The sequence below is a fragment of the Monodelphis domestica genome, chromosome 1 (genome assembly GCF_027887165.1).
Source record: "Monodelphis domestica isolate mMonDom1 chromosome 1, mMonDom1.pri, whole genome shotgun sequence".
NCBI classification, from domain to species: Eukaryota; Metazoa; Chordata; class Mammalia; order Didelphimorphia; family Didelphidae; genus Monodelphis; species Monodelphis domestica.
In genome coordinates, this window is record NC_077227.1 from 232,047,616 (window position 1) to 232,072,845 (window position 25,230).

At 37.1% G+C, this 25,230-nt stretch overlaps 1 protein-coding gene across 11 annotated transcripts in view; it reads right to left on the reverse strand.

Moving 5' to 3' along the window:
• Positions 1–25,230, reverse strand: part of TDP1 (tyrosyl-DNA phosphodiesterase 1) — a 200,728-nt gene that overhangs the window by 142,698 nt on the left and 32,800 nt on the right. For all 11 annotated transcript variants that reach the window (XM_007472638.3, XM_001366434.4, XM_007472639.2 and 8 more), the window contains one exon: positions 14,517–14,609. In XM_007472638.3, coding sequence (XP_007472700.2) covers positions 14,517–14,609 — 93 coding nt within the window. The remainder of the gene's footprint in view (positions 1–14,516; positions 14,610–25,230) is intronic.

A 25,230-nucleotide genomic window follows, 5' to 3' on the forward strand; every position in this document is an offset into this window, starting at 1 on the left:
GCCTTTGAACTCTCCCTGCCACAGGTCAGGTGGGAGAAATCCTATACCTTCCCCTCTCTCTTCTCCTTAATTTTTTCCTCTATATTAATTAAACCACCATAAATTTCCAAGCTGACTTGGGTATTTTATTTGGGATATTCCCTGGTGGCCAAAATTAATTAGGTCACAACCCTAAATTATCCTTACAGAAGACTTGGAAAAAGTCAGGTTTGTGGAACAGCCAATAGACCACTGTGAGAAGAGCCATGGAGAGGGGGGCGATGTGAAATCAAGCTAGAGACATCAACCAGAACAGACTGTAGAGGTCCTAAATGCCAAGCAAGAATTATATATTTCATCCCCCAGGCAGTAGGGAACACTGAAGGTTTCTAAGGAGAGGAATAGCATAGTCAGATGTGTGTCTCAGAAAGATGGCTTGGACCGGAGATAATTCCAGTAGGGTTGGTGAGAGGTGATGAGGGCCTGAATTAAAGTGGTTGCCCAGGGAATGGGGACAGATATAAGAGATGTCATAGATGTAGAATTTGACAGAACTTGGCCCATACTGGAAATGGGAAGAGAAAGAAGCAAGAGTCAAGGATGTGATGCAATGCATCTGATCGTCTGGAAAGATCAAACAGAGAATGAGAAGCCTAAAAAATGGGAGAATTGAGGGAGTAAAAAGTTGAATTAACCCTTAGACATGCAAATTTTCAAGGTACTAGAAGACAATTAGGTAGAGTGTAGGCCTGGGATTTAAAGAAAGATTAGGGAGAGACATACAGATTTGAAAATCATTGAGTAGAGATGATAATTGAACCCATCAGTAGAGAAGATAACCAGGGCACAGAGAAAATAAATGAATCTTTTTTTTTAAACCCTTATGTTCCATCTTAGAATCAATACTGTGTGTAGTTCCAAGGCAGAAGAGCTGCTAGGTAAGGGCTAGGTAATGAGAGTTAAGTGACTTGTCCAGAATCACAAAGGTAGGAAGTGCAAGACTTCCCATCTCTAGGTCTAGTTCTCTATTCACTGCACCAACCAAGTGCCCCCCAAAAATGAATCTTAAAGAAAGTGCTTAAAAATGAATCATGTAAACATGGAAAAATATATTTTTTAAAAAATAAGATAGGAAGCAAGCTTTGAGGGACTCCTACATTTAAGGAGAAGGAAAAGAATAAGGACACCAAAGGAGAAAGACTATCTGAGAGAGAGGTAGACAGTGTAAAAAGTCATAGGGAATAAAGGTAATTGAGGACAGGTAAAAGGCCAGAGTAATGGAGCAACTGGGTGGTGCAATAGATAGAGGATCAGGCCTGAAATCAAGGTTTCTCTGCTTGAGGAAAAATCTGGTCTGAGGCAGAAAATTACTTATTTAATTCAGTTTTCTCTTCTGTAAAATGAGCTGGAAAAGGAAATGGCAAACCACTACATTATCTCTGCCAAGAAAACCCCGAAGGGGGTCCATGAAGAGTTAGACACTCCTGAAAAACGACTCAACAATGATGAGATAATGGGCATGACTTTGAAAGAGCAGGTTCACTGCAGTGGTGGGGTAGAAGGCAAATTTGCAAGGAATTATGAAGAAAGTAGGTAATGAACTTTAGGCAGTGAATATAAAAGGCTTTTTTTTAAAGGATCAACTAGTAGGTAAGATATAAGGAAAGAGATTAGACTATTAATAGGCTACAGTAATTAGGCTAGCATAAACTGATTTTAAGTTCTTTTGAGGATGGAGACAGTGCCTTATTTATCTCTAAATGCTTTTCAGTGCTTATCACAGAACATTGTACATTACAGGTTATAAATATTGAATGAATGAATAAAAGCATTAAGGAAAGTAAAAGAGCTTGGAAAACCACTACACAAGAGTACTTAAAGCATATTCTCAGAGATAGAAAGTTATCTATTGGTAGATGCCAAATTCATAGCTAACATTACTCTTTGTTGGAAACAAACTATGATTGGCAAGGAATGTAAATTGCATTTCCAAACTCCAGAAAATTTAAAACTACCATACCTCTGTAGATATACCAAAAAGGAAACCACAAAGTGCTAAAAGCAAGGCATTTGTAACTTCAAATTATGCATTCCTTACAATGGGGACCTTATTATCCCATGTTGGTCATCATCCTTCTGATCACCTAAATTCACAACCTTGGAGTCAGTCTCTACCTGTGAATTAGAATCTATTATCCTAAAAAACTATAATCCCCAGCAAAAACTGCAATTCCCAGAATCCCACTCACTTCCTGTCATTATGTGCTGACATAGGATAAATTGGGTGTGGTTCCATGTCTAGAGCTCTTTCTTTCCTGTTGGTGGCTTTGGTGGAGAGGGCACTTTGAGCAGTTAGAAAACTTAAGTCACATGGATCTATTTTGTCAGATGATAAACTTTATAAAAATTATACTTGAAGTATTGGATATTAATTTAACTCTTACATTTATGGTACCACTTAGACTTGAGTGGGGAAGGTCTATAGCTCACGTGTGCTCAAAGGTGGGTGACGTACATTTCTGGTGATTTAATCTAAAAATGGGCAGGGGAGAGTTAATACCATCTTCACATACCTTTCCCTACCCTGCTGTGTCACTTCTCCCATATGCTATTGCCAAATCTAGTTAATTCTCTCTCTCCACATCTCTAAAATCCATTTGCTTTCTCCTTTCATACAGCCCCCCACTCAAATTTTAGGCTTTCACTGCATCTCAGCTGGACTATTTTAATAACCTCCTAAATGGTCTTCCTACTTCAAGAGTCTCCCCTCTTCAACTTTCCCTCCATTGTTACCTACCACAGATCTGATCATGTCACTCCTCTGTACAGAAAGTTCAAGGTTTCCCTGTTGCTTCTAGAATCAACACAAATTCCTTCATAAGATATTTATATCATCTCACAATCTAAATTTTCAGGCTTTTTGCCCCCTTTTCTCTCCTCTTCAAATCTCTCCATTCCAAACTGATCTACTTGCTTTTCCTTCCACATGACATTTAATCTTCTGTCTTGTTCAGTCTTCCACTTCTGACCATGACTGGAATACACTCAATCCTTACAACTGCCTGCAAGAATTGCTAGCTTCAAAAAGTTTATTACATAATTAGAAAAATTACAACAAAGTTCATTTGGAAGAAAAAAAGATCAAGAATATCAAAGGAAATAATGAAAAAAATGTGGAGTGGGGCGTAGCAGTACCAGATCTTAAACTGTACTATAAAAGCAGTGGTCATCAAAGCAATATGGTGCTGGCTAATAGACAGGAGGGAGGATGAGTGGAACCAGTAAATGACCTGAGCAACACAGTGTATAATAAACCCAAAGAGCCCTAGCCTTTGGAACAAAAATCCACTATTTGACAAAAACTGCTGAGAAAATTGGAAAACAGTATGGGAGAGATTAGGTTTAGAGAAACATCTTACACCCTATACCAAGATAAATTCAGAAGTCAATGAATGACTTGAATATAAAGAAGGAAACTATAAGTAAATTAGGTGAACACAGAATAGTATACATGTCATATGTATGGGAAAAGAAAGATTTTAAGATCAAGCAAGATTTAGAAAATATTATAAAATGCAAAATAAATAATTTTGATTACATTAAATAAAAAGTTTTTGTACAAACAAAACTAATGCAACCAAAATGAGAAGGGAAGCAACAAATTGGGGGAAAAACCTCTGACAAAGGTCTAATTACTCAAATTTATAAGGAGCTAAATCAATTGTACAAAAAAAGCAAGCCATTCAACAATTGATAAATGGGCAAGGGACATGAATAGGCAATTTTAAGATAAAGAAATCAAAACTATCAATAAGTGCATGAAAAAGGGTTCTAAATCTCTTATAATTAGAGAAATGCAAATGAAAACAACTCTGAGGTACCACCTTACACCTAGCAGACTGGCTAACATGACAACAAAGGAAAGTAATAAATGCTGGAGGGGATGTGGCAAAATTGGGACATTAATGCATTGCTGGAAGAGTTGTGAATTGATCCAACTATTCTGGATGGCAATGTGGAACTATGCCCAAAGGGTACTAAAAGACTGCCTGCCCTTTGATTCAGCCATATCATTGCTGGGTTTGTACCCCAAAGATATAAAAAGGAAAAAGACTTGTGCAAAAATATTTATAGCTGCATACTTTGTGGGAGCAAAACTTGGAAAATGAGGGGATGACTTTCAATTGGAGAATAGCTGAACAAATTGTGGTATATGTTGGTGATGGAATACTATTGTGCTCAAAGGAATAATGAACTGGAGGAATTCCATGGGAACTGGACTGGCCTCCAAGAACTGATGCAGAGTGAAAGAAGCAGAACCAGGAGAATGTTGTACACAGAGACTGATACACTGTGGTACAATCAAATATAATAAACTTCTCTACTAGTAGCAATGCAATAACCCAGGACAATTCCGAGGGACCTATTAGAAAAAACACTATCCACATCCAGAGAAATAACTGTGGGAGTAGAAACACAGAAGAAAAACAACTGCTTGATCACATGGGTAGATGGGGATATGATTGAGGATGTAGACTCTAAATGATCAACCTAATGCAAATATTAATAATATGGAAATAGGTCTTGATCAACTACACATATAATACCCAGTGGAACTTCTCATTGGCTAAGGGAGGAAGTGAGAGGAGGAGAGAGAAAGAATATGAATAATGTAACCATGGAAAAATATTCTAAATCAATTAATTAAATAAAATTTTTGAAAAAAAAAAAAGAATTGCCTTAAAAGCTCAGCTCTGGGGGTAGCTGGGTAGCTCAGGATTGAGAGCCAGGTCTAGAGACAGGAGATCCTAGGTTCAAATCTGGCCTCAGACACTTCCTAACTGTGTGACCCTGGCCAAGTCACTTAATCCCCATGGCCTAGTTCCTACCACGCTTCTTCCTTGGAACCAATACACAGTATTGATCCCAAGACAGAAGGTAAGGGTTTAAAAAAAAAAAAAGCTCAGCTCTGGTGCCTCTTTCTGTAAAAAGCCCCAACTCTATCCCTACCCTCCACTGCACCACAGGAGTGTCCTGTTCGAAATTTGCAAAGCTTTTCTAGTTTCTTACATTTCTATATTCTTTGATCTTTAAAAAAAAAAATCAGTGAGCATGGGGAATATTTTTTCTCTATAACTCTATATTCAACTTGATTCAATTCAATACGTATATTAAGTGTCTCCTATGTCTCAGGCATTATGCTGAGTCCTAAAAATTATAAAAAGCTAAACAGTCCTTGCTTTCAAGGAGTTTACAATTGAAAAGGGGTTGATGTGTGAATAAAAATGTATAAAGCAAACTATAAATAGGAGAAATAGAAAATAATCAAGAGGGAAGGCATTGGTACTACAATGGGTTTGGAAAGGCGAAGGTGAGATTTTTAGTTGAAGTTTGCAAGAAGCCAGGGAGGTCAATAGCTATAATAAAGGAGGGAGGGCATTCCAGGCATAGGAAACATCCAGAATGAATGCCTGGACCTGAGAGATGGAATGCCTTGGTCAAGGGACAGAGAGGAGGCCAGTATCACTGGATCACAGATTACAGGGAGAATAAGATGAAAAAGACTATAGAGGTGAGAGGAAGCTAGATTAAGAACAGCTTTGAATGCTGAATAGGATGTTTTATTTGCTCATGGAAATAATAGGAAGCCATTAGTTTACTAAGTAGAAGGGGTGACACGATCTGACTTGAATTTTGGGAAAATCACTTTCGTGGATGAATGGAGATTCAATTGGAGTAGAAGGAGCATTGAGAGAGACATCACAATAATCAAGGTGGGAGTAATAAGGGCCTACAGGGGAGTGGTGGCAGTGTTAGGGAATTTATTTGAGACATGTTAAAAAGGTGAAATCTGCAGGTTTGGGCAAGAGATTGGATGTGGGGGAGGCAAGAGATAATGACCAGGGAACTAGGTGAATGGGAGGACAGTGTTGCTCTCCAAAGAAATATGTCAACCTCTATAGTAGTAAGCTTGCTGAATGAATACATAGTTTTAGTTGGAGGTAATGGTGAGCTAAATGATAATATAAGTATCCCTTCCACATTGTGAGGATTAGGGAAATCAAGCCCTTTTGATCTAGCAAAATTAAATACAACTAAAGATGCAAAGATCACTGTGAGATCATGGCAAGATGTCGCATGAAACTGCCATGAACACACCTGGTATTCCCAAACCAGTGCAAAGAACTACAACTTTAATCTTAAGGGGAAAACTGTGTAGTTGTTCATTTATGTTATTAAACAGCAAAATACATAGCATAAGTGTTATAGCTAAACTAAAGTTGTTATTGGTAATAATATTGATAGACGGTTGATAAACGTCCTGAAGCAGTTTGGTACAATCCTTATTTATTTATAGTAAAGGAGGGATAGTAAACAGAAGGATGGAAAACTAGTAGAGTATATATCTTATCTTTAACTACTATGCCTATAGATCAAAATGTATAATACAGTTCTTAAATTATATTACTATGCTAATATTAACACCTTATACTAAATCTCTAAAAAACCTTATGTAATCCTATCTTCACACTTAAGAATCTTGCCTGCCAAAGCAGGCCTCACTAAACCTACACTCACTAAACTAAGATTAAAATTCTATCTAACTTTCCTAAGCTAAATTACTAAGTCTTTCTTCTTTCAAACTCCTTAACTGAAATTCAAAACTGCCAGAAGCCAACTGTCAGAGAGACCTCTTGATAGAGAGCTAAAACTTAATCTCAGAATTCCTATTCCCTCAATTTCAAAATGGTCAAACTGCCTGCCACAGTGGACAGACAGTCCAGCTGCTTGGTCTGTTCTGAAAAGAACAGACCTCTCAGTCACTGACTTCTTCCAAACTCAGTATCATAAGATCAAACTTTAAAATCTTCACTGTCAGTTTCTCCTGATAGAGAGAAAACTCAACCAGCAACTTCCAACTCCTCTCAGACTGCAACAAAATGAAGCCCAAAAAAAAAAGAGCCACTCTCTCTTCCTCTTTTATGGTTTTCTCTTAAAAAGATGGAGTTCTGTTGAGAAGACTTTTGCTCTTAAAAAGCCAGGGTACTTAACTCCTTATAACAACAAGCAATATAAATTATCATAAAATCCAAGGTTAAAAAAAATTTTTTTGGAGAAATTTCAGGAAAAGAAACTCGCCAACACCCTGAAACAAGAAAGTGGATCCTTTGGAGAAGGTGTCATAAAGAAGCCTGCAGAAACCATACACTGCATCAAAAGATCCAGAATGAACTTTGGAGATATAATGAACTAAAGGGGTTGAACACATTTATTCTGACTGTAAACTCTAATACCAAAGGAGATTGCCCCCAATTGGCTTTTTTGTCAATGAGTCTATAAATCACTGTTTTTGCTTTCTTTCTCTTTTTTTCTCCCTCTTATCCCCAAATTATAATTTCCCCTTAGAAAGCAAAATATTTTATATACCTATAGTAAGAAGATCTTTAGAGGTATAAATTGGTTATTTGAAATGATTCATTGGGGAGACTATGGAGGTAAATCTGTGAGATTTCAACATGCTTGTCTCCCAATAGAATCACAGGGGGATTGTGAAAGGGAATTTTTTTTTAGCTTAACTTAATCAAGTACTTGGAGTGCTCCACCTTTTTAACTTAATTGGTCAGGAACTCAAGGACCCTTTTGATAAAAGTTCACACCCTCAAAGACAGGAGGTGGATCCCATAGGCACTGCCCCATGGGCAGTATCAGGCAAATTGATTCCTGAGATGTGACAGGGAAAGCTGATAGGTGGAGAAAACTGTATATAAGTGGGAGCCTCTGGGACCCTCGGGTTTTTTGGGTGGAATCAGTCTTTGGCAGAGGCAGGCTTTTTGAGGCTTGGTCTTTTGGAGGTTCAGTCTGGTACAGCTCAGCTTGATTAGGCATTCAATTCTGCCTTGGATTCGGTGTTGGTGGCTCAAGGAGTTCAGCTTCAGTGACTACCTTGGGTTGAGGAGACTAGCCAGAGACACTGACCTTTCAGCTCTTCTTCTATCTTCAATAGGACACTCTCTTCAGTTTGGAGGCACTTGGATCCAGACTTAGGGTATTTAGCTAGGCAATACTTTCTACCTCCTTCCTACATTTCACCCTTTACTACCTATACCTTGCTATAATATAGCTACTAAAGCTACTAATAGCCTCATGACTCAAAGAGTTAATTTTTATAAACGGTGACCATAACAATTTTTAAAATTCTTATATTTGTCAAACCCATTTTAATTATTACAAGTACTACATACATTTTATGCATTTATGATAAACTATTTAAGATCTCTACATTTCTAGCATTTCTGTGTCATCTTGCTGGCTTTCATGTTCTTTTTGCAAAAACTTTTTCTTTTAATTTTAAAAAAGAAATTGTGTATATTAAAGATAAAATATATTGATATTATGCAATACTATACAAATGTTTTATGTATTTATGAGTTTCTAAATTTCTGAATAATCTGTTAGCTTTTGCATGTCTATGGCTTCCACAAAACTACTCAATGCCATTTAATTTCTTGTGCCAATCATGATATATCAAAACAGGACATATAAAGCTACAATATGGAAGGGATATCTGTAATTCTATATACATAGTGTTTTAGAGGAAACAAAATATTTCACATGTATTATTACAGTTGAGCCTCATAATAGCCTTAAATGACACACAAGTGTGTGTGCATGCCTTTCTTTGTATAATTGGCATTTAGCATAGCAAGTGCTTATGGATTGAATGACTGGTCCCTGAGCTCTATCATTCTTTCTCACAACTCAGAATAGGAAGTGAGGGCAGTATCTTTGTGGTCCACTCCATAAACCATAGCAAAAAGAATTCTCCTACTTTTCCACCATGCCTTTGAACACAGGTTAACTGCCTTTTCTTCACCCTTTCACTATATCTGAATAGCTTTTTTATTTATTTCCCCTAGAAAGTTCAAATTGGGGGAAGCTAGGTGGATCAGTGGACCTATGTTCAAATGTAAACTCAGACACTTCATAGCTGTGTGACTTTGGGCAAGTTACTTAACTCCAATTGGCTAGCTCTTATCATTCTTCTGCCTTGGAACCAGTATTTGTATCAACTCTAAGATAGAAAGTGAAAGTTTAATAAAAAAAAGTTGAAGTTGACTTTTGTTGAGCAAGAAAGGAAATAAATTTACCTATATGCTACAACCATTAAACACAATGGCCAATGGTTTAGAAAAGATTACTATAACCATGATTTCTAAACTGAAAGTAAAACTGGATGACATCCTGTCCAACTTTTGAGATTCTGTAATTCAATGAATTAAATTTTTCCTCAAAAACTCAGAAAGTCAAGAAGCCAGGGAATTACAAGGAGACATCTAGAAAGTAATGAAAAAAGAAAAGAAGATAAAAACCTTCTGAAGCTTCCCCTTCAAACAAAAATAATCAATCCTCCCCAAAAGTCTGATTCTCTAAACTTAACCACCAAATCTTAGCTACCACTGTCTCAGGCCTTCTCCAGTTGGCAAGTTCTTCCCAGAACCTCTATTTGGGGTAGAGAGACCCAAACCAATCATCTCTGACTCTATTTAGCTACTGTTCCTCAACTGTCTTCTGACTCTGCTCCTGAAGGTTCCTTCTCCATTAGTAAGGTCAGGTCAGTTATTCTTCACTCTCCTGACTTAACAACTGTTCCCTGCCAGGGTGCTTTCTCCCATCTTCCCACTTCTCTCTCATTTTTCAGCTCCTCTTTTAATTGTTGTCTTCCCCCAATAGAATGTAAGCTCCCTGGCAGTAAGGAATGTAACATTACCCTCTATAGCAATAGAGAAGACGAGAAGAAAGGAGGGCATCACAGGAAAGATCTGAGATGTCCACAGGATATTGTTTGAGCTTTCCTAGAGGCAGATGATATATGATACTGTAGCTCAAGAGATTTCTGGCTATATAGATCTAGGAATTATCAAAAGATATTATGTCAATCTGCAATTATCAGCAGAAATGATCATTAAAACCTCAGCTCTTCCTAAAAGGTAGAAGATGGACCATTTCAAGAGAAAAGAGGTTTCTGGGTCTCAAGAATAACAATATGAATACAGAGACACGGCTAGGAAAGAGTTTAATAAATGTCAGAAAATGAGGAGATCAGGAGTGGTGGTTAGTAATTGCCTGCTGATGAGTACTGATGAAGCTATCTATTGGCCTGGCACACGCAACAGAATTAGTCTGCCATCTTCCTCCCGGCTTATGGCTGGAATTTGAATGAAAACCTCTGGGACCTGTCAAAACCTGATGATCACTATCCATTGCTGGAGATAATAAACATCACCATGGGTAGGGAATGCACTACTAAATCATATGAAGTCACAGAACAAAAAAAAGCTTAAGACCTCAGACACATAATTGATATTTCTATCACTACTGCCAACTAAAGGTAGGGAATTTAGAAGAGGAAGGCAAATGTCTTCTCCTGTTTATGCTACTTGTAATAATCTTATCGTTTGGACCACTTGACCACAGATCTCAGATTTCAGCAAAACATTCAATAGTTGCCAATGTTATCCTTGTGGACAGTTAGCATATGGTACATTGTATGTAATATGAAATATATCACACATTTTATTGTTATGGGTTGTATTTGTTATAATAACATTATACTGCTGGTGTAGCTGTTCAGTCATAGCCAGCTCTTTGTGATCCCCTGGACCACGACACACCAGGCCTTTCTCTCCTCCACTGCCTCTCAAAGACTATTCAAGTTCAGATTCGTTGCTTCTATAACTCTATCTAGCCATCTCAATCCCTTCTCCTTTTTTCCCCCAAATAAGGGCCTTTTCCAACTTTTTATCTCCATCCTTTCCCTGAAGTCCATCTCACTGATTTTGGCAAAGCAATGTCCCTGGTTATATTCACATTAATCCCTCTCACTAAAATATAAGTGGTACTACACCACGGCATCAGCATGGAAACAAAAATAAAGAAATCACAGATGGCTTCCTGCATCACCTTGGCTTCTTAAATCTGTAGTTATCTCTGCAAAATGAGATCATTTTTCACTTTTACTGCACTGATCCAAATTTTTATATGCTGCACCTTCAAATGTTTGAAATGAATTAGTACAAACCACATTTAATGATTCTATGCTGATGTTATGACCTCAGTCTTCCCAACATTTAATTCAGGGACAAATAAAAAACAAAAGCATTTTTCATTTTAGCAATTCCTTTTGTCCCAGAGGAATATAAAACACTGCCAAATGGTCCCCATGATGCAAATTTGCATACTCTCACTTAAAAAAAAATCAATAGTGAGGGGAAGCAAGGTGGCTCAGTGGATCAAGAGCCTAAAGGTCTAAAGATGAGTGGTCCTGGGTTCAAATCTAGTCTCAGACACTTCCTAGCTGTGTGACCCTAGACAAGTCACTTAACCCCCATTGCCTAGTCCTTACTGCTCTTCTGCCCTGAAACCAATACCTTGTAGTGATTCTAAGACAGAAGGTAAAGAGTTTTTAAAAAAAAATCAATGATACAAAGAAACATGTCATAGAATGTGGCAAAGATGTAAAAGGGATTTGCTGGGACAATTCATATTTGTTATGACAAATTCTTAATATAGGGTATATAATATAGGGTAAAACTAAGGATGGAACTTTGATATCACTTCAGTGATATAGGGAACCTCTAGATAAAGATTTCTCATTAATGAAGGTTATTCTCATCTCTGCAATTTATACTTTTAGAGAATTGCTGACAGCACTGAGAGCCTAAGTATGTCGCTCAAGGTCACAGAGCCAGTACATGACAGAGGCTGGACTTGAACTGAGGCCCTCCTGGCTAAGGCCAGTCCTCCACACACTTTGCCGCACTATCATTAATTTTAAGAATATGATTAAGAATTGGACTAATATCACATATGCCTGAATCAAAAATTTTAGACATAATTCCTATGCCAATAATAGCAATAATATGAAACCTAAAGTCTAAGCAATCTCAGGATCAACATAAACTGCTATTCATACAACATATTGAAATTCTGACATTTCAGCAATCTAGCAAATAATTCTGATAGTTGTTGTTCAGTTGTTTCATTCAAGAACAACTCTTTGTGACTCCATTTGGAGTTTTCTTGGCAAAGATAAAACAGTAGTTTCCCATTTACTTCTTCAGATCATTTTCCAGATGAGGAAACTGAGGCAAACAGTATGAAGGGACTTATCCAAGGTCACCCACAACCAGTAAGCATCTGAAGTCAGATTTGCACTCAGGAAGATGAGTCTTTATAACTCCAGGCCCAGTGCTCTTTCCACTGTGCCACCAGCTGCCCTCTAATCCATACTAAGGACAGTTAAATATATTCAGTACTTGATAATATCAGCAATGTAATGCAGAACCTAGTAAGGCTTGATATATAACTTTGCAGAATTCACTGAATCTTACAAACTGTATACTGTTGTACTCTGCTGGTAAAGTAAGGACCACTGGTTCACTGTCACCCCACTGTACATATTCATATGTTTCTCACATAAGATTGGTTATGTAGAGCCACAATATTGCAGAAAAAAATAAACTTACAGTCAACAGGACTTGTAACAAACACTAGAAGACACTCACTAATTGTGGACCTGCCATTCTAGAAAGCAATTTTGAATTTTGCACAAAAAAATTACTAAATAATGTCAACATCTGACTTAATGATACCACTACTGGGTATGTATATACTCCAAAGGGAACAAAGAAAGAAAGAAAGGCATTTATGTATACATAAACATTTATAGTAGCTCCTTTTTGTAGTAGAAAAAAAGGAAAAAATAAAGGGGTTCCCAACAACTGGGGACAAATAGGTGGTAGATAGCGCCAGGACTGGAGTCAAGAAGACTCATCTTCCCAGGTTCAAAGCTGATCTCAGATGCTTACTAGCTGTGTGGTCCTGGGCAAGTCTCTTCATCCTCTTTGCCCCAGTTTCCTCACCTGTAAAATGAGTTGGAGAAGGAAATGCCAAACCACCCTAGTATCTTTGCCAAGAAAACCCCAAAGGGGGTCACAAAGAGCCAGACATGATTGAAAAAACAACTAAACAAAACAATCAATTGGGGAATGGCTGAACCAATTAAGGCATATAAATGTAATACTAAAGCGTCAAAAGAACTGATGAAAGGAAAATCAGAGATTTGTGTGAACTGATACAGAGTGAAGTCATCAATGTTTACTATAACAACAATTTGTACATTAACAACTCTGTAAAAATGATTCCAGGAAATCAGTGATGAAACATACTACTAATCTCTTGACAGAGAGGAGATGGAATTGGGGCAGAATGAGAAACATTTCCCAGTGCCTCACATTCCCCAAATGTAAAATGAGGCTAATAATATCTACATTCTACCCATCTTGTGACTCGTACAATCAGTTCACCACTAAATTGTACCAAACTCAATGACACATGTAAAACCCAGTGGAATTGCACATTGGCTATAGGAGGGGTATGGGAGGAGGGGAAAGAAAGAACATGAATCATGTAACCATGGAAAAATACTTTAAATTAATTAAATATTTTAAGGGCTAAAAATTTAAATAAATTGTATCAAACTGTATCTAACAAGTAAATGATTGATACCAAGCTACAGTTTACCACTTATTATTCACCATTTAGATGGTATAATGTTGAACTATGAAGAATAAAATACACATTTTTGGGCAGAACCAGCACAAGAATTTGTTTTGCTTAATTATGCATAGTTACAAAGGCTTTTTTTTTTTACTTTTTCCTTAATCAGTAAGGTAAAAAGAGAGAGAAGCAAGTTTGGAATAGAATTGAGCCTTCTCCCTCAAAAAGAAAGAAAAGATCATTGAAATGTTTCTAAAATGTATGGAATGTTCTCCCTCCTCCACTTTCCCTACTGATTTCTATCTTTAAGTTCTAACTAAAATCCTTTCATTTACTGGAAGCCTTTCCAATCCTTTCTAATTCTAGTGCCTTCTCTCCATTAATTACTTCCTATTTACCCTGAAGATAGCTTGCTTTGTATATATCTGTCTGTATGTTGTCTCCTCCATTAGACTGTAAGCTCATTGAAGGTAGGGATTATCTTTTGCCTCTTTGTGCAACCCTGGTCCTGACTAGCATAGAGTAGCTATTTAAAAATGTTGACTGATTAACTGAAGGCCATTAGGAATCAAAGATCAGAAGGAAAAATTTGAAAGTTACATGTTTAACTTTATACTTTTTTTTTAAAAGCAATTTGTATATAATAAAGATTCAAAGTTTGTTGTTCCTCAATTCTATTGGGTGTATGAAAGTATTTGTTTTAGTTGTTTTTTTTAAGTTCAGAATATTTTTTAAAAAGAAGAAGAGCTCAGATAATGTTTTGCCTCAACCATTTATAAGATGTAAACAAACATGTGTAAGTTATTTCACCTCTATGGCCTCAACTTCATCATCAGTAACACGGGGATACTAACAGTTACATTACTCACTCAAAAGAGTTGGTGGAAGGAACAAATAAGATATTCTATCCAAAGTCACTATCACTTACACATATTTCAGAAGATATAGTCACTCCTGAGAAGCAAAACAAAACATACCCTTGAGTTTTCTGGTGCCAGTCAGCCTGAATAAGATTGGAAGTATGGATGACAACTCGAAGGCCTTCTTCATATAACAGCAGCATCATTTTCCTTAAAAAAATATAATAATAATAATAAGAGTACAGATAGAGGTACCATCAGAAGTATACAGGGTTCTAATAATTCCAACCAAGATTAAGGATTTTAAAATTCAGAGTAGACAAAGACCCTTGCCTAAATAATGGAATTCTAAAAGCATTTTTTATCATTTCAATTCTTTCTCTATCTTATAACATGGAAGACAGTGAAATGATGGGTAGAAAATATATAAATTTACCAATAATGGCAATAAAGTATTTATGTCGAGTAGGCGTGTCATCTTACTGTTTTCAGTCCTGTTTGATGCCCTTTTGGGATTTTTCTTGGCAAAGATACTGTATTTTTGCCATTTTTTTCTCCCATTCATTTTACAGATGAGGAAATTGAGGTAAACAAAGTAGTAGAGAGATGTCCCTAGGATTTCACAGCTAGTAAGTGTCTGAGATAGTATTTGAACTCATGAAGATGAGTCTTCCTGACTCCAGTCCAGTACATATATCCACTGTACCATACTTGGACACCCTAATGTTACCTGATATTTCTACCAGATAAAGCTTGAATAATTCAGCTTAGAATTTAAGATCATTTTCTAAGCATTCCAGTCCTGCCTATTATTCCCTAAAGGGAACTCTTCACTTCAGTAATGTGACCCTCTTCTATCCCTCCCACCCATCATTTTAACTTCCAACTCTTTAGCTTTGCTCCTATTATTTTTTCCTCTGTACAGAAACAGCCTTTGTTTTCCTCTCTACCAACCCAACTCTCACATTTAGAAGTAGCTCTAAAAATCACCACTCCACCAAAGTCTTCCTTAAAATTCCATCCAACAAAGTTCCAAGAAAATTTAATTTCTACTACATAGTCTGACATTTCAAAATCAATCAATAAACATTTACTGAGCGCCTGCTATGTGCCAAGGATATAAGCAGTGTACCACAAGTTTGGGTACCATATTAAGCTACTAAAACTTAAAAGTGCATTCAGACTTGTGGAACACTAGATATGGTTCCCTAACCATCTGATATATCCACATTTTTTATTTCCTCAGCTTGGGGGGTTAATAGGGAAAATGCCATTAACTTAATATCAAGCTATAATGTGTGCTACATAGCCTGACACTGGCTTATATACCCTTGTGTTTTTTCTAATTGTTAGAAACATTCATGTTCTATCTCCTCAGATGAAATATAAGCCTTTCAAGGTCAGGAATCAAGCCATTTACTTAAATGACCAGCTTTTATATAACACTTAAAGGATTGCAAAGAGTTTTCCATGTTACCTCACTTGATCCTTACAAGAACCCTCTGAGGTAGATTATTATCATCCACATTTCATAAATAAGGAAACAGACTGAGCAAAATTAAGTGACTTGGAGCCAACAGAGCTAATGTTTGAGGCAAGATTTGAACTCAAGGTTTCCTGATTTGAAGTCCAAAGTTCTATCTACTATACAATATAGCTGCCTCTTTTATATACACCAATGTATGGAGCCAACATGATCAATGTGACTACAAATAATCAGTTGCTCATTCTTTATTTCAATGAGGCTCCATGACATCACAGAGTGATGTCTTGATTTGTGCATGAATTGGGCTGATGTCAGGCAGTTACCCAAAGTCATTTAAGGAGCAGAGAGAAAGGAGACAATATAATCCAGTTCAACAAATATTTCTTGAGTACTGAATGCTCAATAATGGGCTAAGCATAGAAGGGAAAAAGAAACAAGGCAAAACTCTTGCTTGCTCTTAATAAGTTTATAATCCAGCTTGAGGGAATAAAAAAAAAATTCAACAGCTGTGAAGAGATATAACAAAGCATTACAAATAATCACTGGGAAGGTCAGAAAGACATCTGTCCCTAGAAAGGATCTAAGAAGGCTTCAGAAAGAGGTGGAATTTGAGCTGAGTCTTAGAAGTTATGTGGGAAGTGTAAACCTCAAATTTCCTTAGACTTATAAATGTTGGAAATTTCACCATTGGGATATTTCATACTTGGAAAATTTCTTACTGATAGTCTATTGGAATGGGAACCCCATTGGCATGAGAGGTTCCTTCTCTTCCCTTCTTAAGATTACTTTAGGACAGAAACCCTTTGCTGAACAATGGAAAGGACTTTGACCTATGCTTAAGCATAGAACAGGAATTTCTTTGAGTCTTGATTGATTTTAGAATTGATACAATGGAGATACTTGGAATAAATCTCCACCCTATTCAGTCCTAATAGGATTGAGTAAGGGCTGCAGCCTAGATCAAAATTTAATTATTCCAATCTCTACCCTACTCAAGTTAACAGGATTTAGAAAGGGCTGTAGCAAAGGAGTAAAGATTTAATCATTTGAAAATATGACCTTCAACAGACATGTGCAAAAGCGAGAAACCTCTGGGCGGTCCTGGGTTAAGCTAGAGCCTCCATTGGCACAGGGAAATTGATGAACAGTGATTGGTAGATGGGAGAACTGAGGGGAGGAACTTGGATGGTTTCCTTAAAGATAGGGGGTCTGGAGACTCCAGGGGGGAGGTTGAGAGTTGGTCGGTGTGGCTCGTGTGGGCTCTGAGAAGGCTTGCTCTGAAGGAAGCTGAAGGTGGGGGCCTCTGAGACTGTTTCTCCAGTTTGGACACGTGAGTAATAGGGATTGATCTCTTTTCTTTGCCCCAGCTATCTAAGGGCTTGGGCCTTTTGGCCCAGCCTAAACAGAAGGGGTATTTAAGCCCTATTCCCTTCTCTCCCTTTTTCTCTCTCTCTATCTCTAATTCCTTTCTTACTATTGTAATTAAACTCCAAAAAAGGCTGACGGCTGACTTGAGTTTTTCATTTAGGAATTACATAGCTGATTCCTTGGCGACCTTAAATTAATATATATCAGTCTTTTAAAGTGATTCCCTTGTTACAGAAGAAAGAAGGCACGGAGAACATCCTAAACTGAAGCCTAGCATCATGAAAATGTTACAATGCAATGGAAAGCTCACCACAACCAGAATAAAATTAAAAGGGGCAACTAGATGACTTAGTAGATAGTCAGGTCTAGGAGACAGGAGGTCCTGGGTTGAAATCCTAGCTGTGCGACTCTGGGCAAGTCACTTAACCCCAAGGGCCTAGCCCTTACCACTTTTCTACCTTGGAACCAATACTTAGTATTGATTCTATAATGGAAGGTAAGAATTTAATTAGTTAAATAATAATAACATCTAACAATATTATTTTATAATGTTATATTAGATACAGTAAATATTAAATAATATCTAAGATATAATATTATGTAGAAATGTAATTTAAAAAATAGATCCTGAGGATGACTTGCCCAAGATCACAAAACAATTAATAATGAATTTCATTAAAATGGCAGCTGTTTATCTGTCACCTTTCAATGTATGAAAGAAGTATACTCACTGAAATAAATCTAAGTCAATTTATAAATGATAATGAAGCAAGCTAATACTAGATACAAGATACACAGATTTACCAAATATTTGCATTCATCAAGGTCAATTAACTCTGATAACAAGAAATATAAAATTATTTAAGGGGAATCATTTCATCATTTTGCTTTTAATAAATGAAATGTGGTCTATGAGCAGGACTAAAGCTATAGCTTTAGAAGAGAAAAAAATGGGAAAGAGGGGCTTCCTCTTAAAAGTCTCAATCTACATGTGATTAAAAAAAAAAAACTCTTACCTTTCATCTTGGAATCAATACTGGGTATTGGTTCCAAGGCAGAAGAGCACTAAGGGCTAGGCAATGGAAGTTGACTTACCCAGGGTCACAAAGCTAGGAAGTATCTGAGGTCAAATTTGAACCTAGGACCTCCCATTTCTAGGCCTGGCTCTCAAATCCACTGAGCCACCCAGACGCCCCCTAGATATGATTTTAACCTTATAATTTATAGTTCTTTATTTACTAACAACAACATAGTATTTCTATAACATACGATTAATGTTAATATAGTAATAATCAGCATGCTATTAATATATGGTATATGGTAATATAGTAAGAATTAATATATAGTAATAATGATTAATAATAAATCATATTTCATTTTACTTTAAAACTTCATTTTATAGATTAGGAAACTGAGGTCTAGAAAAAATATATAATATAATCACTTGCTTTCAGAAATTTGTTATAAGTGTATATAACCTAGATCAAATTACTTAATATCTCTGAGAGGGAGGAGGGAAGGGAGGAAGGGAGACAATTTGGATCTTATAATTTCAGAAAATATATGTTAAAAATTATCACATGTAATTGGGAAAATAAAAGATCTTTTGAGTTTAAAAAATTTGTTGTAAGAAGATTTATATGAGTTATGTGTAAAGTGACTTATAAATCTCCAGAGTGTCACATAAATGTAAAATGTTATTATTTTCATGGTTTTCCCCTTTTATATTTTTTCCCCTGAAAAGACAACATAGCAAAGTCCAGTCTTAAAGGAAGTTTGTTGTTCAGTCATTTTTCATTCATGTCCAATTCTTCCTGACCCATTTGAGGATTTTCTTGGCAAAGATGCTGGAGTGGCTTGCCACTTCCTCCTCCAGTTCATTTTACAGATGAGGAAACCAAGGCAAACCAGGTGAAATGACTTGCCCAAGGTCACATGGCTAGTGTCTGAGGCTGTATTTAATCTCAGGACTTCCTGACTTCAGGTCCAGCGCTCTATCCACTGAGTCACCGAGCTGTCCCTGGACTTGAAGGAAGATGTATTTAAATCCCATCTTATAGATACTTAACTCTTACCTTGGCAAGTTACTTAATCTCTCTGAGCCTCAGTTCCATCATGGGTAAAATGTGGGTAACAGCACCCACCTCGAAGGGTTGCTATATGGATGAAATGAAGCAATGCATGCCAGTGTCAACTAGAAGCAACTCAGGGGCACAGCAGATAGAGCATTTTCAATATATCACATGGCTAACAAGGTAAAAGTTAGTGTTCCAGAAGACTAAAAGAGGAAAAAAAAACAATCTGGCTCAGCAATGTATAACCTATGTGTGACCTCAAACAGGTTACTTATTAATTATACAAGTAGTACCTTACACTTATATGTAAACTATGAAACATCTGAGTTCAAATCCTGTCTCTATCATGAGCTGTGGGATCCAAGGCAATTAATTTACGGTCTCTCTGCCTCAGTTTCCTCATCTACAAAATGAAGGTATTGGACTGATGACCTCAAAGGTCCTTCCAGATCTAAATTTAAGTGTTCTGCAAAATCGTTAAAAAACATATAAATGTAAGCTACAATTATTATTAATATTAATAAATAACCTATTTGAGGTCACATAGGTTATAAATTGCCAGGCCAGAATGATTTCTTTTCCCTGTCTACTCTTCTAGAACATTTAACTCACCTTGTTACCTGGGTGGTATACTGAAAAGAATAGGAGATGAAGAAAATAGGACTTGTACTCTAGATCTAGATGATTTTTGAGCGTATCACTTCTACTCTCCAGCCTCCCTCCTCCTGGGAAAGCTCCTGAATTACCTCTATAGTTTCTTCTGGCATCAAAATGCTAGAGTCCATGAGGTGCTATATTTCTCAAAAGCCAGTGGAACCCCTTCAATGCACATCGGATCTGCTGTCATAAAGCTAAGCCAATGATGATGGTGATACAGCACCCGTGTTGCTGTGCTGCAGGAAGGTCCAGCTCTCTTTGAGCCCATGAAATGGGTACCTGCACAATGGGGATGGCAGATGTTCTACTCCCTGCAGTGCCAGACTGCCCTTAGGAGGACCATGTTGAGTAAGGCAGCTCCTCTCAGGCACGGAGACTATGACTTGTCCAGTTAGGATGGTGAATATAAGGCCAATGCTACACACATCTGCTTTTATCATTCTTATTATAAATACACCTAAATTTTTATTCTACAACCTTCTTCATTCAATGGCTATGCTTAGGGCAGCCAGCTCTGGAAGGTTGTAAGCCTTTCTAAAAGCTTCACTGAAATAAATCAGGGAGGGGTCAGCTAAGTGGCTTCGGTGGATAAAGAGCCAGGCCTGAGACTGACGGTCATCAGTTCCAATCTGATCTTGGATACTTCCTAGCTGTGTGGCCCTGGGAAAAGTCACTTAATCCCAATGACCTAGCACTAACTGATCTTCTGCCTTGGAACTGATACTAAAGATTCAAGACAGTCAATCAGGGTTTAAACAAATAAAATAAAGGAGTTTCCGGGTAAACATGATGGCAGTCTAGACAAAGGACTCTTCCTCTCCTCAGCACCTACCAATATAGACTATCTCAAAAGACCAAAAAAACCCAAATTCATACAAACAAAGGGACTCTACAGTAGGGCGTGGAATTAAAGGTACGTGGAATTTGGGCATTGCCACACTATAAGGGGGTCAAAAAGTTCCCACCAAAAAGCGAGCTAATCTACCTTCCCTCACCCCACCTAAGGAGCCAGAGTCAGAGCCAGCGAGCGCCAGAATCAGTGAGTGAGCAAGGGGCACCTCTAGAGCAAGTGAGGGGCACCTCTAGGTCCTTTGCAGCTAAGACCACCAAAGACATACCCCTGAGAGCAGCTAGACCAGAAACCCCAGCAGGCTGAAGAGCGCAGACCGTGGGCACTCACAGGGAGATAGCACAGAGAAGGGCAGCAAACAACAGAAGCTGCTGATATTTGAGAGCTTGCCTCAGGCAAAATCCTTGACCCATACACAGAGAGCCTGCCCATCTCACTCAGATTTCTGACTAAAAAGGGAAGAAAAAACCTCCACAGTGATGGCAAATAGTGCCCAGGAACAACAACTTCCCAACAACAAGAAAAACAAGAAGAAGGGGTTGACCCTGGATAATTTTTACAGAGGAAAAACCCAGGCTGCAGAGGAAATACAAGTAAATGCACCAAACGCTTTCAAAAAAAAAAAGGAAATTGTCCACAAGATCTTGAAGAATTTAAATTAGAGTTTATCAAAAAGATGGAAACCTTCTGGCAAGAAAAGTGGGAAATAGTTCAAAGAGAAAATAGCAGTATAAAGGATATTAGCAAAAAGATTCTAGCAAGTCATCACAAGAGTTATTCATTATGATTAGGTGAGCTTTATACCAGAAATTCAAAAATGGTTCAATATTAGGAAAACCATCCACATAATTGACCATATCAACAAGCAAACCAAAAAAAAATCACATGATTATCTCAATGGACGCAGAAAAAGCCTTTGACAAAATAAAACACTCATTCCTATTGAAAACACTAGAAAGTCTAGGAATAGAAGGTCCTTTCCTAAAAATAATAAACAGTATTTATTTAAAACCATCAGCAAACATCATCTGCAATCGGGATAAACTAAACGCATTCCCAATAAGATCAGGAGTGAAACAAGGATGCTATTATTTAATATTGTACTAGAAACACTAGCAGTAGCAATTAGAGAAGAAAAAGAAATTGAAGGTATTAAAAGTGGTAATGAGGAGACCAAGCTATCACTCTTTGCAGATGATATGATGGTCTACTTAAAGAATCCTAGAGAATCAACTAAAAAGCCAGTTGAAATAATCAACAACTTTAGCAAAGTTGCAGGATACAAAATAAATCCATATAAGTCATGAGCATTTCTACATATCTCCAACACATCTCAGCAGCAAGAATTAGAAAAAGAAATTCCATTTAAAATCACCCTAGACAATATAAAATCTTTAGAAATCTATCTGCCAAGACAGAGGAACTATATGAACACAACTACAAACACTTTCCACACAATTAAAACTAGATCTAAACAATTGGAAAAACATTAATTGCTCATGGGTAGGACAAGCTAACATAATAAAAATGGCAATCCTACCCAAATTAATTTACTTATTTAGTGCCATACCCATTGAACTACCAAAAAACTTTTTTACAGAATTAGAAAAAACCATAACAAAGTTCATTTAGAAGAACAAAAGATCAAGGATATTCAGGGAAATCATTAAAAAAAATGCGAAGGAAGGAGGCCTTGCAGTCCCAGATCTCAAACTATACTATAAAGCAGTGGTCATCAAAACAATTTGGTACTGGCTAAGAGACAGAAAGGAGGATCACTGGAATAGACATGGGGTAAATGACCTGAGCAAGACAGTCTATGATAAGCCCAAAGATCCCACCTATTGGGACCAAAACATGAATAGGCAATTTTCAGTTATAGAAATCAGAACTATTAATAAGCACATGAAGAAGTGTTCTAAATCTTTTATAATCAGAGAGATGCAAATCAAAACAACTCTGAGGTATCACCTCACACCTAGCAGATTGGCTAACATGACAGCAGAGGAAAGTAATGAATGCTGGAGGGGATGTGGCAAAGTTGGGACACTAATGCATTGCTGGTGGAGTTGTGATCCAAACATTCTGGAGGGCAATTTGGAACTATACCCAAAGGGCACTAAAAGACTGTCTGCCCTTTGATCCAGCCATACCACTGCTGGGTTTGTACCCCAAAGGAAAAAGACTTGTACAAGAATATTCATAGCTGTGTTCTTTGTGGTGGTAAAAAATTGGAAAATGAGGGGATGCCCTTCAATTGGGGAATGGCTGAACAAATTGTGGTATATGTTGGTGATGGAATACTATTGTGCTCAAAGGAATAATGAACTTGAAGAATTCCATGGGAACTGGACTGGCCTCCAAGAACTGATGCAGAGTGAAAGAAGCAGAACCAGGAGAACATTATACACAGAGGTACAATCGAATGTAATGGACTTCTCCATTAGTGGCAATGCAGTGATCCTGAACAACCTGGAGGGATTTTTGAGAAAGAACACTGTCCACATTCAGAGGAAAAAACTGTGGGAATAGAAACACAGAAGAAAAACAACTGCTTGATTACATGGGTTGAGGAGAATATGATTGGGGATGTAGACTCTAAATGAACATCCTAGAGCAAACATCAACAACATGGAAATAAGTTCTGATCAAGGACACTTGTAATACCTAGTGGAATTGTGCATCAGCTACGGGAAGGATGGGGTAAGGAGTGGGAGAGAAATAATGTGATTCTTGTAACCAAGGAGTAATGTTCTAAATTGACTAAATAAAATTAAAAATTAAAATAAAATAAAATAAATTAAGTCAGGTAGGTGGTGCAATGGATAGGGCACATGGCCTAGAAGTCAGGAAGATCCATCTTGAATTCAGATCTGGCCTAGGACACTTACCTCAGTTTCCTGATCTGCAGAATGAACTGGAAAAGGAAATGGCAAACCACTTTGCCAAGAAAACCCCCGGTAGGGATCACAAAGATTCAGACAAGTCTGAACAATAAAAGTCGGAAGCAAATCCAATTCTACCAAGAAATCTAAGTCACAATGGGAGGAAAAAGGATATAGGATGGAAGAATCATTTTAAGCAAGGTTTGACATCAGACAGTGCTGAAGCTCTCTCCACATAGTAACTTAAAAAAATACTAGCCTGGAATTGAAAATTCAGTGAGCATCTTAAAGGACAAATAAAGAAACACAACCTCCTACCTTCTCTGATATGAGGGAGGAGGCTATGGTTTATGTTATCTCCTGTGGCCACTGTACAGCTTTTTCTTAAATATTCTTTTTTTTTTTGGTCACAAGGGAGGGGTTAGCCTCAGATAATGCATATGTAGAAAATAAATTAACTGTGATATACAAAATCCAAAAACAGAGATAAGATCTGTTTCTTTATCAAAAACAAGTGAGGGCAGCTCATTGTGAGCCAGACCCAGAGATGGGAGGTCATGGGTTCAAATTTGGGTCCAAACACTTCCTAGCTATGTGATTATTGCCTATCCCTTACTATTTTTCTGCCTTGGAACCAATACACAGTATTGATTTCAAGATGGAAGGTAAGGGTTTAAAAAAAAGATACAGCTAAGCTTCTAGCTATGAAATGGATCAATAATTAACTCTAATTTGAGACTTTTGCATTTTAGAAAACATTGCTTTATGTTCCATTTAGAAAAAAATTAATGAAAAACTCAAGATTTTGTTGAAATGGATTTTTAGCTTGAGTCAAATGGGAAAATGTAATTAAAACCTATATTCATAATGAGGAGAAAGTAAAGCTAAAGTAAAAAATACAAAAATCTAGTACCCCTAAGTTCTAGTGATCACTTTCAATAAGAGCTAACGCAGTGTTGACACATTTCTTTCCAACATCTAAGAAATTAAATGCAGGTTGAATAGTCGGGTAACTCTTGTATGTGGCTTTGCCTTCTCCAGAGCCATTTTAAAATAGGTCACAATTCTAAAATCACATTTTATAAAAATAGCTGATATTTATAGAATTCTAAGGTTTACAAAGTACTTTACATACACTATATAATCCCAGGAATGAAATATAGTTCCTATTATAAACTACATTTTATAGATGAAGAACTTAAAAGTTAAGGACTTTGCCATAATCTAATAATAATTTTAACAGCAACAATCTCTTTGAACAGGAATAAAAACCCAGGTCTCCCAGACTCCAGTTTCAGCACTCCATTCATTAGGCCATGTTGCTTCTCACAGATCAGAAGAGACCCTAGAAGACATCAGGTCAAATCCATACCAGAGTTCGCATATACAGAACCTCCAAGAGGCTTCACCTAAACATTTCCAAGGATGAGGAGCTCAATCCCTCGATTCCATTTTACTCCACTTTCTCAACTGGAGAAAGCTCTAATTTTAGGGAAGTTTTACCTTTTAG